Here is a 19658-nt window from a genome sequence, read left to right on the forward strand (position 1 = left end):
GTATACCTCAGTAGTTCATACCAGATTGAAAGAATGTGTTTAAAAAAAGAAAGAAAGAAAAGACTAACATTTTGCAGGTCTCACAGAAGGGTAGCATTTGCAGTTTTCCCCATCCTCTCCAGACCAGGTTGTAAGCACCTCCCAGGTGTTCTTGTCGTACCCATCGTTGCTCTCGATCATATTTATATTACTCTATCATAATCATCTTTTTAGTTGTGTATCTTTCTACTACTTTTTAAGCTCCTAGGATAGTGTCATTCATTTTGTAGTCCCAGGATCTAGCAAGCGCCTGTCATATTATGTGTACTCATCTAATGTTTATTTAATGGATCTGTAAGCAGAAATAACTTGATACTATCCCACAGTAAAAAGGCGAAGGACTTTTCTACAAATATAATTAAGCACAATTTTATCCACATTTTGGGCTTATATAATATTAGGCACCTGTTGCAGAAATATTCCTGCAAGACTTCCAGTGGGCTTCCCTCACACTACCCCCACCTTTCCTGCCCCCTCACCTCTCCCACTGTGACAGGCAGGATGGGCGGGGCGGGTCCTGCCCATTACGCTCGCCCCACCTTGCCCACAGCCACTTCCACCACCTTCTTGGAGGCCGTGAGCTGCCACCACCACTGCTGCCTCCTGCCTCCACCACTGCACACCTCGCCCCACCCCACCCCGTCCCGCCCTACATTCGCTACCAGTGCTTTCCCTCCAGCAGCTGCAGCAGCCTTGCTTTCCGTTTTCCCTCCCTCTTCCTTCTATGCAGTCTTCAGTCTTCACTCCTCCCACCCTTGGTGTATGCAAATTAACCACCCATCTTTGTCGGGTTAATTTGCATGCTCACTCTGATTGGCTGGTGGGTGTGGCTGGTGGGTGTGGCTTGTGCAGCAGATTGATGGTCAGTTTGCATATTACTCTATTAGGTTAGATATTGGGTGTGAAGATGTATACAGCACTCTGTTAATCGAGACAGTGTTTTGATATACCTGGATAAGAAACACCATGCAATTCCCATTCTTAATTTCAGTAAGACACCACCTTGAAATAAAAAGTATTTTTCTATCACTAAAATTACAAAAACAATAATTCTCCATTTAAAAAATCATAATCAACTCATCAGAAATAATGAACTAGCAAACTGGATAAAATGCTTACTTGCTTGAAAGTACATGGAGAAAAATATTGAAAATGTGTTTTTGTTATATAAAAATCAAATCAAATACATGAAGTTACTTAAAGTTTTAAAGTTTATGGCAACTCTAGTTCAGGTTTTTATTCTTTTTTGATTATTGAATCTGCAGGTGTTTACTATAGTTTTCAATAAGTGCAAAGCATTTCCTCCATAACATGATAAATAAGTTACTTTAGGGGTAGGTATGCACTCTTTCCATGTCTCAACATTTTATGTACAAAGAAAAATGACAACAGACTTATTCTTGGATTCTTTCGTCTAGCAGTTATGATTTTATTTCTCTATTCTTTTGAAAGAACAGAGTTTTCAATTTTCCTCTTGTTCTCTTTTGTTTTCCCCAGTTCATGGCTCTTCGTTATCACTGGTGTCCAGCACTTCTTCTCTTTACTCTACAGTAAGTATTGGTTGTTAAGAAGGAGCTTCTGCCTATGCCAAGCATACACATGATTAAATAGACTGACATTTACATAGAAGTTGTGCAGTGAAACAAGGGCTGTAAGTGAAATACTCTAAGCTACTGCATACCCGATAAGCTGGCAAGTACTGTAATAGCTCTTCTGTGGTCCACTTCCCTGAGCTTCCACTTGACTTTTGTGTGCTCATTATAATCCATTTATGGAAGAAAAACTGAATTTCATAAAACCTGTTAGGGTATAACTTGGAGTCCCTGAAATCATGTAGTATGCTCTACCATAACTTTATAATATTGAGTCGTTTTCCTTGTGTGTTTCCCTGAACTGTGACTGATCATTGCATTGTTCTATGGTATTTTTTAATAGTATTTTTAAAGTTTATCTTTTTGAAAATATTATACCAAAGAGTAAAGGCTTCAGAAGCTTAGATATTTTTAATAAACTTCTGAAATATAATATAATTTTCAAAACTTTATTTCTTAAGAGAGAAATGCCAATTTGTCAACTCATTTTCCCAATATGGGAAATTATATTTTATTTTTACCAAGGTGAGTTTTCTGTCTACTTAACATAATTTAATATTTTTAAATAGTCTTTAGGATTTTATTTTTATAGGAGGGTTCTTTCATGCCTAGGTAAGAGGGAGGTATATTTAACTTACTGAATTTCACTGAGACTTGAGTAGTATGAATAATTATTAATCCAGCATTGAAAGGTTCATAAAAAGTTCACAGCCTTGGCTGTTAACTGAGCAATTAAACATTAAGGGAAAAACTGATTTTTTTCCCCCACTCATTTTTGTTAGGTTTAAATGTTATGTCCCTCTTTTTGTAAATCCATTTTAATATTTATTGCTTTACATAGTTACTCAAAATTAGACTATCACCTGCAGAGACAATATTTTTTTCTTATCATTTCTCCTTTTAGTGATTAAAATTGTCAATAGATTCTGTAACTGAAGAAATCAATATTAGTGTTAAAATAAATTGACTGGGTTAAGCAACTAGGTAAAGAAGTGAGAAATGTGAAAATGTATTGGGAAAAATGCCTAAGTGGAATATGTTAAGAGTTAGTATTCCTCCTATTGAGCCAATGCCACTACTTATAAGGAAGATATATTCTAAATGAAGCCATTGCAACTAAAGTCTCTATTTAACATGAAAAGATGCAGCATCATTATAATCATATTAGAGGCCCAGTGCATAAAATTTGTGCATGAGTAGGATCCCTAGGCCTGGCCAGTGATCAGGCCCAGTTGGGGCCTTCCAGCTGCGTACTGGAGCTTTTCTTTGTTCTGCACCCCCCCCTGGTGGTCAGTGAACGTCATAGCGATAGAACTTCCAGTCTCCTGGCTGAACTCCTGTGGGGACACTTTGCATGTTAGCCTTTTATATAGAGAGATTTTAAATATACACAAATTTTAAATATTGTGTAGCAACATTTGGAAAAAACTCAAAATTAAAAAGAGCCTGGGTCGAAGAAAACAGATGACTAATAAGTATATACCAGAGTCCAATAGATCCTCTGTGGTAATAAACTGTTCTATAACTGCACTGTCTAATAGCCATGCATAACTATTAGATATATACAGTGTGTCTCTTGTGATAGCAGAGTCAATTTTTTAAATTTAATTAAACTTAAAAAAGCATATATGTCAAGAAGCTACTATATTGGGTATTGCATGTTTATTGGGAACAGAGGAAGTACATTTAAAAAATGCTTCTTATTTAAGTTAGTAAACATAAATGAGAAGTATTAAGAGTGCAATATGAGCCAAAACCGGTTTGGCTCAATGGATAGAGCGTTGGCTTGGGGACTGAAGGGTCCCGGGTTCGATTCTGGTCAAGGGCATGTACCTTGGTTGCAGGCATATCCCCAGTAGGGAGTGTGCATTAGGCAGCTGATCGATGACTCTCTCTCATCGATGTTTCTAACTCTCTATCTCTCTCCCTTCCTCTCTGTAAAAAATCAATAAAATATATTTTAAAAAAAAGAGTGCAATATGAAATGTGAACAGAGATGAAAATAAAGAGACTATATACACATATTTATTGGCCAACATTTAGAGATGAATTGGGTCCTGGTGTTAAGTGTGAAAAGCCACATGATTAGGTGATCAAGCCACATGAGAAGGTGATATTATTAGGAAATTAGTAAATTTAAATAGTTCTATTAGAAATTATGTAAATTATATACTTGAATTAATAAGTAACCTGTAATAAAACAATGCATATTTGGAGAATTAATAAACAGAAAAATTAAAGATCATGAGGAGTTATTTTCTTTCTACCCTCCTTACTATGCATTGAGATTTAATTGACAATGATAAAATATCTGTGGAAGTGCTTTTCAAATAGGAAATGAAAAGGCAATTTGTCATTATTTCTATGCCTTCTTAAGGACTGTGGGTAAATATTCTGTTGATTTGCATTCTTGCCTGTCTATATGAGTAATTATTATGTGGCATCAGGCAAGTTGCTAAATTTCTTTGGACTATACCTATAAATTAAAGTTGGAAAACAGTAGACAGAGCTACCCATGGTTTTTCTGAAGTAATTAGAGAAGACCAGGGACATTGAATACCATGAATCACAAAATGTTGTTGATTGTGTAGTTCTAGAAAGCACCATTTATATCATAGTCCATGTAATTGTATCATTTGAAGTATGCACTGCACAACTAACACAACTGTACGTGGTGTTCCTTTGTAAAATAATTAGTATTTAATATAGATGATGTGTTGTAGAATTGTGCACTTGAAACACATATAATTTGTTAACCAGTGTCATTTCAATAAATTAAAAAATGGGAGGGGGCCGAAACCGGTTTGGGTCAGTGGTAGAGCGTCGGTCTGCAGACTGAAAGGTCCCAGGTTCGATTCTGGTCAGGGGCATGTACATTGGTTCGGGGCACATCCCCGGTGGCGGGGGGGGGGGGGGTGCAGGAGGCAGCTGGTCAGTGTTTCTCTCTCATCATCAATGTTTCTAGCTCTCTATCTCTCTCCCTTCCTCTCTGTAAAAAATCAATAAAAAATATATTTTTTTTTAATGGAGGGGGAGGGGAGAATTAGTGTTCAGGAAGAAAAAAATTCCTTTTTTGCAGGAACTATTAGGTAAAATACTGCTCCTATTAAACATGGGTATAAACCATGTTTACTGTAATGATCTCATTTATGCAATTTATGGAATTACATATTTTGCCTTAAAATATTAAAACACACTAACAAAGATGGCTTGTTGGAAAGAAACTTTACCTGTAAAATCAGCAATCTAACAAATCCCATTGGAAGAATTTTTTCTTCACATGTAGCTCTTTAAAACCTCTACCAATTATAGCTGCGGAGATTTTTCATATGTATCTTGTTATAAAGTACGTAAATAACCTTCTAGAATTCCTGAGTCAAAATATTCTGGGGGCTTGCAAACTCATTACAAATAAGAGGCCCAGTCTTATCTGCCAAGTTATTGCCTTCGTGTTCTTGTTTTTTAATCCAAACCAACACCGTGAAATTGGAGTTTTCACTTAAAAATTTAAAAAAATAATAATAATTAAAAAAATACTAAAATATTTAAAAACACTGAGATGAAATTCCTCCAGGGGTACAGTCCCCTGGCTCATCCCCTTTGGATATTGGTATGTGCTTTCAGGCCAGTCTCAGTCTCCACCTCCTTTTCTTTTCTTCCTGAAGTTGAGCTTGGCTGTTATTATTGTGCTATGGATTTCTCACAGGAAAGCAAAAATCCTTATTATCCATGTACTTATGGAAAGTGAGAAAATAATAAAAGATAGCCTAGGAAGTTATGCAATTTTATCTTCAAGTCTCAGAACCCTTTTTATTCTTCATATGCCTGAACCTGTAATGCATTTACACTTTCCAATAGTTGTTTTCTGAATAGTTATACTGTATATTAAAAACTCTATTGAGCCTGATTTGTTCTTCGAGCCTAATTTTTGTTGGTATAATAAGACCAAAGGCCATGCTTAGTTTATTGTAGATCCCTTTAACATTTCTTACTAAGACACAGCTAATACTAAAGTAAAAATGTATATATTTTAATTTGTAAATTTGAATGGATGAATGAATGGCCAAACAATGACTTACAGAATAATGAATAATCTCATATATTGTTTAGGTAAGGTATTTATAATGTTTATCATTCTTCAGTACATTGGGCTTGCTTTAAAATCATTGTTTAAAATGAAAAGTAATAGCATGCCATGCCTAACCCACTGAAAAAAATTAATATTCTGATTCATTGCTTCAACTTTATAAAAACACCTAACCAGTATTAACAGCCAACTGTAGGAAAGAAATTGAATATTAAAGCAAAAGGTAATTTTGAAAAGTCAGCAATGAGAAAAGTCATCATATACAATATATAAAGAATTAATAAGTAATAATTACCTTTATAACTAGTATATGTAACTTATCCTGGGCATGTTTAATGAAAAAAAAAAAGACCACTTCTTGACTATTTATAAAATATAGAATACATTGGTGGTTTAAAATATGCAAGTTATTTATTGAATATGTTTTCTATAGTCTTTGCAAGCCTTGAAGCAGGATTTGGGCAGAATAAACTGGCAGTAAATATGCAAAGTTCTAGGGAAACCAAATAGCCATAGTTAATTGTGTTATATATCTTATGGCAAACCCCCTGCAGCTTTCTATTGATTTTATGAAATTTTTATTTTAAAATTCCTTCCCTAGTTATGATTGAGAAACCAAACTTATATGAAACCTTGACATTATTAAATTTAAAAATGTTTTTATTTAAAAATTTAAAGTTGAGATGTAAATATTCAAGCTTTATGTTAGCATTTATTATTAAAACAATTTTCTTATAAAGGCTATTAAGATTCTAATATTTAACCACTCTTCTAATTTACCACTATATTACTAACTATAAATTATTTTTTAAGAGCAAAGAAATATAGGAAAGACGGAACTCAAAAGATGCTTACACATAAAAATATTTTGATGTTTAAAATGCTTTGTTGTGCTTTATGTTTTCTGAAAGAAAAGAAGATATAAAAAATGGTTCAGGTATTGTCTGCATCAATTCATCAGGCAATACCCCAAAAAGAGATAGCTTTGGATCTGCTCAAAGCAATAAGCAGAATTGTGCTGTTCAGCAGTATTATGCGTTCTCCAGCTTTTTCCAGGATGAGAGAGCTTCCCAAATGTAATGGTGCACACAGTTCATACGTTGGCATTTTGCAGCCCAGCACAGAGAAGAAAAGCAGAGGGGGGAGTCTTCTGTAAAGAAGACTTCTAAAGCCAAACACACACACACCGCCAGTTTCTACCGCAATCCTCCTTTGCATCATCTGCAGGAACTGATGTTCCTCAGCCGCTTCGATCACCACCTTAACCCTGGACCTCTCAGTGTTTCTCTGACTTGCAGCCAAATACATATAATTAATAGTGATTAGAAAAACTAAAGAAAATAGAAACTAAAGACCCAATTTCTGTGGTTATCAGTAGAGGTCACTATTTTTTTCCTGCAGCTTTATTGGGCATTCTTTATGATCTGTCAATCACAGAATAAAATTAGAACTCCTAAAACTTGGCTGCAGATCCCTATTATTTTATGGAGTCTGCATCCTATAATCTGAATTTTAAACATCCAACATTTTAACCTATTTTCGTAGAGTATAATTTTACAACTATTGTGTTTTTGGTCTGGGTCTCAGAGCAATACTATCTCAATTTTATCCTTTGCTTTTAAGTAATATTATATATTCATAAGTCAAATAAGCTATATTTTAAAATACTACATGACTTATGTATAAATAAATATTCACTTGTAATTCTAAAGGTCCCTGTTCTTACTGTTCTAATATTATGCATTTTACTATGTTCTTGTTAGATCATAATATTTTAAATACAAAGTATAATTATTTTACTCTTACATGTGAAATGAATCAGCATTATTTATAAAACATATATATTTTTGCATTTCTCTTTTTCAGGCTGAAGAAAAGGCTCATTCAGAGGTAAAAAGCTTGTTGCCTTTTTTTTTTTTTTTTTTTTTTTTTTTCTACAATAGTATCCATTTATGCTGAAATAAGGTTTTCTCCCACTAGAGGGCTCTGTTACAATAGCATACCCCTCGGGTTATGGATACAAATAGCTGAAGTAGTTGATAAAGGTCTTGGATATTTCCTCATAAAAGAAAATGAAAGGCAGTGTTTAGAAGCAAACTTGCCTCTCACATTATAGATTGGAGTCTTAGCTAATAAATTGTGTCTAGTAGTAAGCACTCATAAAATCTTTGATGGATGAATGAGTGTGCAGTCTTTCTATTTTATTAGTCTCTTTCCCCCCACAGCCTATAAAACTAACTGCATAGGATTGAGGAAACTATTGAATCTTGAGCTGCAGACCTCCGCAATGCAGGCTGCCAGCATCCCAACCTATCTCGCTGGTGCCAGGATTTTGCTTCCTGTACTTTCTGTCTATACATTTCAGAAGTCACACTTCCTTACAATCACATACAAATCAGAATTCAACCTGGAGAGAATGTACTTTTTTTGTCTCTTTGTTTAAGAGTTGTGTTGGCCAAGAAGAGCAGGAGGGCTGTAATTAGGCCTTTATTCAAGGTACAGTAATGACTATTTGATTGCCTTACACTGAGGCAATCAGACCACAGAGAAAATAAATGTCTTGACAACAGTCTCTACAAAGGAACTCTTTCCTTTGAAGTCAGATTTTATTAACCTTTAATGTAAAATTTGTGATGTGCTTCAAAATACTGAAAAAGTATTGATTATGCCAATTTGATCTTTGTAATTGCTAGACCAGAAAAGTGATGATGGTTTTTAAAAAAAACAACAACACATTTTTATTTGCATTGTATGGACATAGCAAGGCTTCTAACATTGATCATAATATAGCTACTGAAATATAAAAATTCTTTATTAGTAATTATCCAACTTCCTTTTATCATTCATGTCCCAGAATGAGACATGGTTGTTTTAAAAAATAATTTAGAGTATCATCTAATAGAGACTGTTAATTTGAAAAATCTTCTTAGAATTTGGTTTAAGAACAATATAGATTCTTTGATTTCTGAGACTATTTGGTCATCATCATAGGAATGTAACTCAAAAGTTAATTGGGGCTGGGATGTTTCTCTTTTTAAAAAAAACAGGAGTTGAAAGGAATTGCATTTTCCGAAATTATAAAAAGTCTTCTATCTCTGCTTCCAGCTTCCAGCTCACTTCTTTTTTTTGTCTCTCAGAATTGACCACCATTTCTTCTCCATAAAAATAGAATGTGAAGGGGGAAGAAAGGAAAAAGACAAGTAATGAACTGTGTCAAGAATTCTCTTTCAAACTGAGGCAATATTCCAAAAGTCCAAATACAACCAAAGACTTGTTTTTGTAAAAATGGGAAGCATCAGACTATTTAGCTTTTAAAAAAACTGCAATCCCTTGAGACCAGACGTTTACTTGTTTACTTATAAATGCTTTACTTTTATGAATCACTTTATATTTCATGGTAACATGAGACCTGCAGGTTAAACTGAAAGTGCTTAAAGTTTTAAATATAATTTCATATATTCTTCTAGTTTTCTGGTTCAGTTTTATTCAAGGGTGAACTTAACTGAAATGGAAAACATTTTTGCATGTTTATTTTTGTTGTTTTATGTAGTTACCAGAGGCCCAATGCATGAAATTCATGCACTGTGGGGCAGGGAAGTCCCTTGGGAGATGTCTGGCTGATGGCGTAGTCCTGCTCCCCACAGGGATCAGGCCTAAGCCAGCAGTCAGATATCCTTAGCCCTGTCCCAGAGGTGGGAGAGGCTACAGCCACCACCACTGCTCTCACCAGCCACGAGCCCAGTCTGGCTGACCACCAAGGGGCAGCTCTTGCATTGAGTGTCCGTCCCCTCATGGTCAGTGTGTGTCATAGCGACCAGTCATTCAACCATTCGGTCAATTTGCATATTAGCCTTTTATTATGTGAAGTTTGTACAGTATTACTGATTTTCCTCTTATTTTTAAACTATGGATAATCTATAAAGCCTTTTTTAGTAACTTAATAAAGGATATTACAATCAAGATTTGGGACGAGTCTTAGCCATTAAGACTCCCCAGCCAATAAATTATTTTCAAATATGGGATCATTAAATGTTGAGTTAGAACCAGCTTTCAGTGACTGCAGGGTTTCTCTATCTCTGAGAAGTCGCCGAACATAAAATTAAAATAAACATGCAAAAAAAACTGATAGAAAAATAACACGGAGTGCTTTTCTCTCAAAAGACCCCAAAAACATATATATATGTATCTTTAATTTTTAAAAATAATAGATTTTACTACCTGAATTTTATTACTGCAAATTTCTTTTTAGAATCAATAAAGAGTAAACTGATTCTTGAGTCAGGCAAGGATGGCAAATAGAACAAATAAGTATGCCTTACTTGGCCGATCGGAGTCCCTGCTTTGACATAGGCACTTATCCCTCTTCTGATCACTGGCTTTTGATGGTTACTCTGCAGCCAGTATTCACATTTTTTTAATTTTTAGAAATTGCTACTGATACAGTGGGGTAGAAGGAGCTAACTATAATATTTGCTTTGCTTGCTTGGATTGAATTTTAGTTTTATGTGAAAATCTGCTGGCATATTGAATTTTTTTTTTTAATTACATTCAGCAAATTCATAAACTACGGAGAGAGTTGGTTGCATCTCAAGAAAAAGTGGCTACCCTCACATCTCAGCTTTCAGCAAATGTAAGTCACTTTTGATTTTTGTGATATATTAAAACATACTTTTAGATAGTAAATAAGATAATTTTAGTAACAGATTTACACCCTGGAATGTCAAAATTTATACAGACTTAAGTCACTAAACTGTAGAACTCATATAAAGTCAAACTTTCCTGTACATTGAGTAATAAAATATAAACCCAAATTGATAAGGATTCATACTGTGGTTGAAATGGTTTTTTGTTTCTTATAAGGTTGGAAGTATTAGTAACAGTAGCAATGGTTATTTCTTTTCTTGTTTCTTATTTTTATCACTCCCCATAAATAAGACTTTCTCAAGCCACAATATTATCAGGTGTTGATAGAGATTAACTTTGAAAGATAAAAAATGCATGTGCCCTGCCTGCCTCCTTTAGTGCAATTCATTAGACAATTAGATAAGCATTCATTCTTTCTAACTTAGGTCTAATTTTGGATATCTTAGCTGTATTGTCAGTGAGATATATTTCTCTCAACAACCTGGGCAGCCTTCTCATAGTTTAAGCAGCAGAGGACAGCAAAAATGATGACAGTGAAGACCATCAATTATATTAACATTTACTGAAGATCTTTCAATGTGCCAGGGAGTACATTGATGTAGAGTAATAAACAGCCTGTGGCCTTGTGCCTCATCCTAAGGAACAATGGTGTTAGAAACAACAGTGAGGGGTAAGCAGGCTCCCGCTATTTTGCCATATGTCCTGCCTCCTTCACTCAACATTAATCTGCTCAATTCCACTGTGGAGCTCCGGGCCCGCTGCCTGCCTCACTTCTCTGTGCTTTCCACTGAGTTCTCTACCTCCCCTAGGCAAAGCCTGACAGAGCAAGGCTGAGCAGGTATAGCCCCCTGGGTATGACTTGAATAAGTGAGATTTTTAAGATGGAAAATTATGGTGTAATAAACTTTCACAGTATATAAGTAAGTCATTCCACTCACAATATATTCATTTTGGCATTGTATTTGAATTGATTTTATCTTTTTGTCTTCGGGGGAATCTAAATGTTGGATTGATTGACTATATTTATTTTTTATGGACATTGTTAGGAGATTCATAAAAATGATAGTACGCTTTAGAAAATGGTTTAGGAAACACTGGAAGAGAACAGTATTATTCAACCTATATTTTGTGTCTAAGTATAACTCTTATATAGCTCAATAGCGGTTGTAAATTTTATACAATAACCTGTATAGTGGTATAAAACACTCCTGTCTAAGTACCTGAATTTGTACCCAGAGGATATATTGTAGTGAAAATGCCAAAATACTCTGGGTTCTGTTTATCTGCGACAAGGAAGGCTTCATGATAAACCCCATGCATTAGATAGTAAAGACACTTCCAGATATCTTGAATGATTACTCAGGTTTTTATTTTATTTTTAAATCTCTATTATGTAGACTTATATACTCAGATATTATAATAATAAGTGGCTGCTATACATTGTGGGATTTGGGCTTTCACACAGTAATTTTTAAGCTGTTTCCATTTAAAAAGCAATACATGCTTTCTCCAGTCTGTTGCTCAGTAGTCTGGAGCACTGTTCTGTACATGGAAAGGTCGTGGGTTTGATACCTGGTCAGGGCTCCCACAGGAGGCAACCAATCAATGTTTTTCACATCAGTCTCTCTCTCTCTTTCTCTCTCTCTCGCTCTCGCTTTCTCTCTTGCTCTCGCTCTTGCTCTCGCCCTGTGTGTGTGTGTGTGTGTGTGTGTGTGTCCTCATTCTCTAAAATTAATTTTCTCTAAAATTAATAAATGTATCCTTGGATAAGGATTAAAAGCATATTTTTAAAAGTAATACATGCTTATTTTATTAAAAAGAAAACCTAGCCCTGGCTAGTGTAGCTCAGTTTGTTGGGCATCTTCCAATGCACCAAGAGATTGCTGGTTCACCTCCCAGTCAGGGCACCTGCCCAGATTTCAGGCAGCTACATTCCCAGTGGGGGGCGTGCAGGAGGCAGCTGATAGATGTTGCTCTCTCACACAGATGTTTCTATCTCTCTCCCCTCTATCTTCGTCTCTCTCTAAACATCAGTAAGTTATTCTTTAAAAGAAAAGAAAACACACAAAAAAGCTAAAATTAAAAAAAAAATTAAATAAAAAGGCATTATATGTTTTTCCCCTCTGAGGTTCTCATCCCATTCATGGTTATTGTTTTCTTGTGTTTCCTTTCAACATTATTTTTTTACTAGAGGCCCAATGCACGATTCGTGCTAGGAGCTCGAATATAACCTATGTATATATTGCAGCCCCGGCTTTGTCCGAAAGATGTTCTGGACAGTCATTCCGCAGTTATGACATCTGGTCTAATTAGCATGTTATGCTTTTATTATTAGAGACATACCCACTAATATAAATATACAAAACCCTCTTGCAAAGGCTTACTACATACACACACACACACACACACACACACACACACACACAGGGAACCTAATTCTAATAAGGGGGGATGTTCTTGGGGGATCAAATCTTCACCATTGTTCCGAATGGGAGCAAACATTTTAAAACAATGTCAGCCACTTCTGCTCAAATCATGCATATCACACTATTTTCACCATGTTTTCATGACTGTGGAGTATTCTCAGCTGGGTATTGGTATTATCATCAAATGGTAAAAATTGGTTCCCGTAGTGGAAAAGTAAACTTACCATTTCATGTATAAAGCACAGATATACATAGATTATATAAGCAGGTATCCAGTGTACCTGTGGCATAAACTGGCATAGAGAAAGAAGTAATAAGGGAAAATAAGATCTGTAGTCTCTCCCTGGAGGTGATAATTTAAAAAAAAAAAAAAAAAGTAATAAACAGAATTAGAGGAAGTGATGTCAAATAGATCATTTTGTTTTAAAAGTCTAGTCTTAGTGCCGAAACCAGTTTGGCTCAGTTGATAGAGTGTGGGCTTGCGAACTAAAAGTTCCCACGTTTGATTCCGGTCAAGGGCATGTATTGGTTGCAGGCACATCCCCAGTAGGGGGTGTGCAAGAGGCAGCTGATCGATGGATGATTCTCTTTCATCGATGTTTCTAACTCTCTATCCCTCTCTCTTCCTCTCTGTAAAAAAATCAATAAAATATATATTTTTTAAAAAGTCTAGTCTTAGAGAAAAGTGCAAATATTTCCAGCTTCCCTAATGTATATCTATGTTATCACCAGTAGTGCATTTTGCACATATATATATGAGCTTAAAATATATCCTATTTTGCATGATCTTTTTTTTCTTTATAATGCATTTTAGAAATCTTCTCAAATCATCTCAGACCTACTAAAACAAGCAAAAAACTGTGCATAGAAGCTTTATTTTTTAATAGTGAAAAAAAATGGAATCAACCAAATGTCTCTTTAAAGGTTAATGGATAAACAAACTGATGTATCCATGCCATGGACTATTCCTCAGCAGTAAAAAGAAATGAACCATTGCTACCCACAGTTGGGTAGATATCTTCAAGTTCATTCTAAGCTGAGTGGAAAAGCACCCTTTCAAAAGGTCACATGGTATGTAATTCCATCTCTATAACATTCAAGAAGGGCACAGTTACAGAAATGAACAGCAACTTAATGGTTGTCAAGGATTAGGGACGATGATCACCTTTCTCCCTGAGAGGTGAGTGGCTGTAACTGTAAAAGCATTTCAATGAGTTAATCATTTCTTATGTGAATCTATATATCTGTACCAATATTGAATTCCTGGTTTTGATATCACACCATAATTATGTAAGATGTAACCCACTATGGGAAACTGGGTAAAGGGTACATGGGTCTTCTCAATACTCTCTTTGCACTTCCTGTGAACCTATAAGTATTTCAAATTAAAAAAAAAATAAATAAATAAAATAAAATACAAAGGAACTACCACAGCTTTTGAAAAAGATGTCTAGTTTTAATTTCTAAGGTATTTCAACCTTATTTCACCATTTACTGCTTCTTTATTTTGTGGTGATATGGATTGTTAAAGCTTTTACAATCATATTTTTATTGCTGAAATGACAAAAAATGAAAGTGAAGAAATTAAGAAAATGAAGTTATTCATTATCTTCTACTCTACAAGAAGTTTATTAAAAAATCACTTTAAGGGTAAATATTTAGTAGCCAAGAACTTGTATAAATGGATGCATATGTACATATTTATAAAATAACTTTAATGTCAATTCTCTTTTGAACATTTTAATGGATAATTGTAATGAAAAGAATGAAGTTTGCAATTTGTATTTTTAAGAATATAATCTTTATACTTTTAGAAATTTGAGTTATTCATAGGTTACCTTTACTACAAATTATATTGAACTTTAATGTTTGCTTTATTAAGATGTCATTTTAGATTCCATAGTCCATAATAAATTGAGAGGATTAAGTTAATACTTAATCATTCTTATCATTTCTAAGCAAAACTACTACATTTGTATTTCATTCAGGGTGTTTTACTTTGTTGCCCCAGAGTTAATATTAATATCCATTGATGTAAATAGTATGTACATAGATTTTAATATGCATGCCAGGAATTAATAATAAACTGAATAAAATAATCCTGTATAGAATTTCTTCAACATAAGTCCAAGTCCTTTTTTTTTACTCTTGTGAAGTTCCTATTTGGAGGTAGAGATAAGCCTTTTATTTATTAGTTTATTCAGGCTACAAGTAAACTTTTTTCCCTTTTTTTTGGTATGTTTTATAATTGATGTATCACCTGTTTGGACCTGGTATGACTACATTTATATGGGGTCCACAAAATAATCCCTGTTTTAGCATTTAAACTTGAAACTTGCTCCTTTACTGAAATGCTTTTTCCCCCTTTGTTGAAAGGGGCAGTGGTCAGGCAGGAAAGTATCCTATGAGCTCACCTCTCCTTTGACAGGCAGAGTCTAACCTCCATTCAGTAGAATGTGTTTTAAAAGTCTCCCCTCCCACTTGAGAAGTTCCCTGAAGGGTACTGCATAAAGCCCTGGCAAGACTCTTTGTAAAGCTAAGCTACTAGGATGTCTTTAGAAGGCAGAGAGGGCTTGTTGACAAGCACTATTGCCTGGCCTTCCCTGAATCAATACCCCACCAAGGAACAGAAAGGAAACAGGAGCCCCAGAAGCAAAGGCAGCTGCGGATGTGTGGTCACATCGTACAGTCAGCCAGGCGCCCTCTCGCCTCTCGCCCACACCTTCGTGCAGCCAAGTCAGGTGGGATGCATCTGTTTGCGTTTTAATATCTTGTCTTTACACATCTCAGCCCTTAGTGATTTGGAAATGAGCACTAATGCTAGTTATTACTCCCATTTTTCACAGACATCACTGAATGTACTTTCTTTTGCCTTTCAACATGTAAGTCTTTTACACAGAAATCTCTTGGGTATTATTTTGTTTTGGAATTGTGTCCCATTTCTTCTCTCTGTTTAATATTTTTGTATATCCTGCCAGTTACTCTCGCTTTTCTACACCTCCTTTAAGAGAAAACTATTTTGCACATATACACTATGACAGACAGTGAAGGACCAATTACATATAGTAAAAACAATGTGAAACCTTATTTATGATAGTTTCAGAGTCATTTTCAGCTCATCTAACAATGGATTTTCAAATGTAAAGTTATATGTGTCTATCCATTCATCCTCACATTAATATGTGTATAAAGTACTTTTATTTGGTTGACAGTCTGTCACTGAATTCTAATGAGCAAATGCAATGTAAGCATTTTTCATAATGACATTTCTTCTCATTATTTGGTAGCACAATACTTCTCTTTACATGTCTATTCTGATTAAGTTGTGTTTTCCAAACTAAAGATAGTAGGTATTAATACCTTCCCTTAACTAATATTTAGTCTTGTCTAATTTATTACTTTGACAGACTCCACCAAACAGGAGTAGGGGCACATTCATCATCATAGTGAGAAAATTTTACTCTGGTTTGAAAATTATGTAACTACTAAAAGAAAAGCCAGAACCAAGTAAACTATGATTAACAACCCTCCTAAAAATCCACAATTTTTTTTAAAGTCATAATTTTATTAAATTTTTCAGACAAAATAGATTGTCCTATCGTTCAATCAGTTTTATTTTTTATATTATCTCCAGGTGAAAAAAAAAATCATCCCTGGTAGAAATGGTTTTCCTTATTTACTTTATGTACTCTCTTTTTATTAATCCAATTGGTGAGAAATTTAATCTTTTATACATTCAAAATAACAAAATTGACCTGATATAGTAAGCCAACACAATATAAACTTAAAGCAATATTTCACTAACATACTTTTAACATATTTTTCATTGAGAACAATGTGACTCACAATGTTCTTTTGTAAACAGTTTTCTTGTGAATAATTAATGACGAGCAGTTTTCCAAAGACTGAAAACTGACATTTTCATGGTGAATATTTTATATTTATTTACTTTCAGCTCCAAAATATAAACAATGTATTTTACAGCATATTCTTTATAGCCTTGCTTTCTTAGTCATGTTTTTAACACCTGTTGAACTGACAAAATATGCACAAAGTAAAGGAATTTACTTCAGGTTTATATATGTAAGGACTCATAAGTCCAACAACTCAAACTTACAAGTCTTTGGGAGAATTAAAACTTTGCAATATTAAGCAGAATCTTGCATTTCTTTTAGTAAATGTTAACAAAGGTATTCTGCCAGAATTTTCAATATTTTAAAATAAAACAAACAATATTAGTTGTATGATGCAGTAACCCATTGTAGGATCATAGATTATCTCTAATAGTCTAAGCTGAAATCAGCACAAATGGTTATCATGGACAAATGTATTATAAATGACATAGAGCAGTGCTTTCAGCATAATCTGACTCCTACACACCACATGGATGAATCTGAAAAACATAATATTAAGAAAAAACAGTCACACATAAAAATCCTGCCATTTGATTCTACTTGTGTGTTTTTAAAATAGGCAAGGCTAAAACAGAGTTTTAGGGATGTAAGCTTGTGTAGTAGCACTATACAGAGAAGCAAGAAATAATTACTACAAATGTTACAACAATTATCTCTGGGGAAAGGAGAGTGATGGGAGTGGGGGAGGGGCAGGGGAGGACTTCTAGGGCCTTCAGCTGTCCTCTCTCTTGACTGGGCTAGTGAGTCCATGGATGTTTACTAAGTGATAAGCCAGTGAGCTTCACATCTTCATTCTGTTCACTTTTATACATATCTCTACAACTTATTGTAAAAAAGGTTAAGTATAGAAAAAAGTGGGATATGGCCTTATGTTAATTTCTAAGTCTGATGTAATGATATTCCTTGTCATTGAAAACACTTTAAACTATAAGATAATACTCCTTTTTTTAAAAGTGTTATTTGCCCTGCTTTGGCCTGTATGGCCCAGCTGATTGGAGCATAGTCCCACACACCAAAACGTGTCCGGTTTGATAATGGTTGGGGTGTGTGTGAGAGGCAACAGGTGGGTGGTTCTCTTTCACATTGATGTTTTTCTTTCTCTGTCTCTTTCCCCTCCTCTGCCTGAAGTCAATTTTTTTTTTAAAAAAGTGTTATTTATCCCATTAAGTCTGCTAACAAACTTTTAGTATAATTCTCGGGATGTGTGGGTTTGAGAGAAGGGGAAAGGGAAAGTGAGAGGAGGGGGTCAGAAAAGAATAAAGAATCGTACTGATGGTTTGAAGATGAATAGGCCTGCCCTCTCCAAGTTATCTCTCTGTATTGCAGCATCAGGGAAAGAAAGGCTGCCCAGGTTAAATTTAGAGCTCGGAACAAAGATACCTTTGTATCAGGATGCTAATGGAAGGGACTTGTGCATTCTAGCTGGTGCCAATAATGGAATAAACATCTAGCTCTTACTAATACTGGAATAAACTTGTAGTACCCTAATTCTTGGAACTCCCGGGATCTATTTGATAATAGGTTCCTCAGCTTTTCAGCTCTGTTGGAGTTACAAGGTATGTGTTTCAAGTCCTCTTACTTTCTTCCCTTAAAAAATTAATCTTAGGTGAGGATTGCCAAATGTCCTCGCACACATAGTTTATTATAGATGTAGGTTGTATCCCTTTAAGTGGACACACTATAAAATTCATCAGTTTGAGATAACATACCTGGAGTTCTGCCTCACGCCACAGTGTAAGATTGCAGCACTCATGCTTAATATTTTGTGGGTCAAGCAGTTGCAAAATGGCGTGTGAATAAAAACTGGCCTATTTTAGAGCTATAATAAGATTGTCAAACACTTAATCATATGACTTCTGGTTATCTACTGGAATAGGTATAATTCTGTGAGACTTAAAATAAAACCACAAAGCCACCAAAACTTACTGTTAAATAAAATAGAACTGATTATTATTACTAGCTGGCCTACCTACTCTTCCTTAGTTGAAAGGAATAAAGTAGAAATAAAAGCCCTTTTATTGAAAAGAATTTGGAAAGTCAAGACAACTCTTTCCGATTCAATTCTTTGGAAGTAGACAAAGGAAAGAGAATATTATAGCTGTCAGCAGATGCCTGACACTGGAAGGAGAGTGTCATTATAATGGAGGAGCTAACAATATCTTCAAAGGTCATCATTCAGGTACAAAAGTGAAGGCCATTTGTCCATTGGCCTCCGCCTGGGCTTTCAGTCTAAAACCTTGGCAACTCATAACTTCATTCGGTATTTTACGTGTCAAATCCTCCACGTTGGGCGAGCTAGAATATGTCATTATTTGCAAAATGCCTTCAAGAAGCTGAACTCACATTAAATGTCAAGAGACTGAAACCCTGGTTTTAAGCTCAAGATGTTAAAATAATATATTTTGATAGGTAAAATGACAGGTGAAGATTTGTGTTAAAGGAGCGTCGCCATTGGAAGCCAACTATGATGGCCGGGGTGCTTCAAGAGTCAGAATGCCTGAAATTAGGCATGTTGTAGAGTGAAGCATTTTCATCCATCCACACAGGGTTCTGACATTGAACATGTGTTCCTTCCATTCTGTTCGCAGGCTCACCTCGTGGCAGCTTTTGAAAAGAGTTTAGGGAATATGACTGGCCGACTGCAAAGTCTCACCATGACAGCAGAACAAAAGGTATGTCCAGGAATTGCCACTGGGGCTTAAAATAAGACAGCAAGTTGAATAGGATGTTTAAACCTATTACCTGAAATGCTGCTCCTTAAAAAAAAAATACTGCAGAACATCCATCCTGTGATAAATTGGAGCAATGACAAGGTGTAATGCCTTTTCATGTTTTCACTTAAGGATTTATGATACAGATGAATGCATATTGGAACACACACACATATATGTGCACACATGCAGTTCTTTCTAGGTGATCTACTGTTTTACCTCTGACTGTAACTCTTAAAAGAATA

At 35.0% G+C, this 19658-nt stretch overlaps 1 protein-coding gene across 6 annotated transcripts in view; it reads left to right on the top strand.

Annotated features, from left to right (window-relative positions):
- NAV3 (neuron navigator 3) overlaps positions 1 to 19658 on the top strand; it is a 558961-nt gene that overhangs the window by 479872 nt on the left and 59431 nt on the right. For all 6 annotated transcript variants that reach the window (XM_045588279.1, XM_045588277.1, XM_036456217.2 and 3 more), the window contains 4 exons: positions 1537 to 1589; positions 7585 to 7608; positions 10271 to 10348; positions 19291 to 19374. In XM_045588279.1, the coding sequence (XP_045444235.1) occupies positions 1537 to 1589; positions 7585 to 7608; positions 10271 to 10348; positions 19291 to 19374 (239 nt within the window). The remainder of the gene's footprint in view (positions 1 to 1536; positions 1590 to 7584; positions 7609 to 10270; positions 10349 to 19290; positions 19375 to 19658) is intronic.

The sequence above is a fragment of the Pipistrellus kuhlii genome, unplaced genomic scaffold (assembly GCF_014108245.1).
Source record: "Pipistrellus kuhlii isolate mPipKuh1 unplaced genomic scaffold, mPipKuh1.p scaffold_m20_p_3, whole genome shotgun sequence".
Classification (NCBI taxonomy): Eukaryota; Metazoa; Chordata; class Mammalia; order Chiroptera; family Vespertilionidae; genus Pipistrellus; species Pipistrellus kuhlii.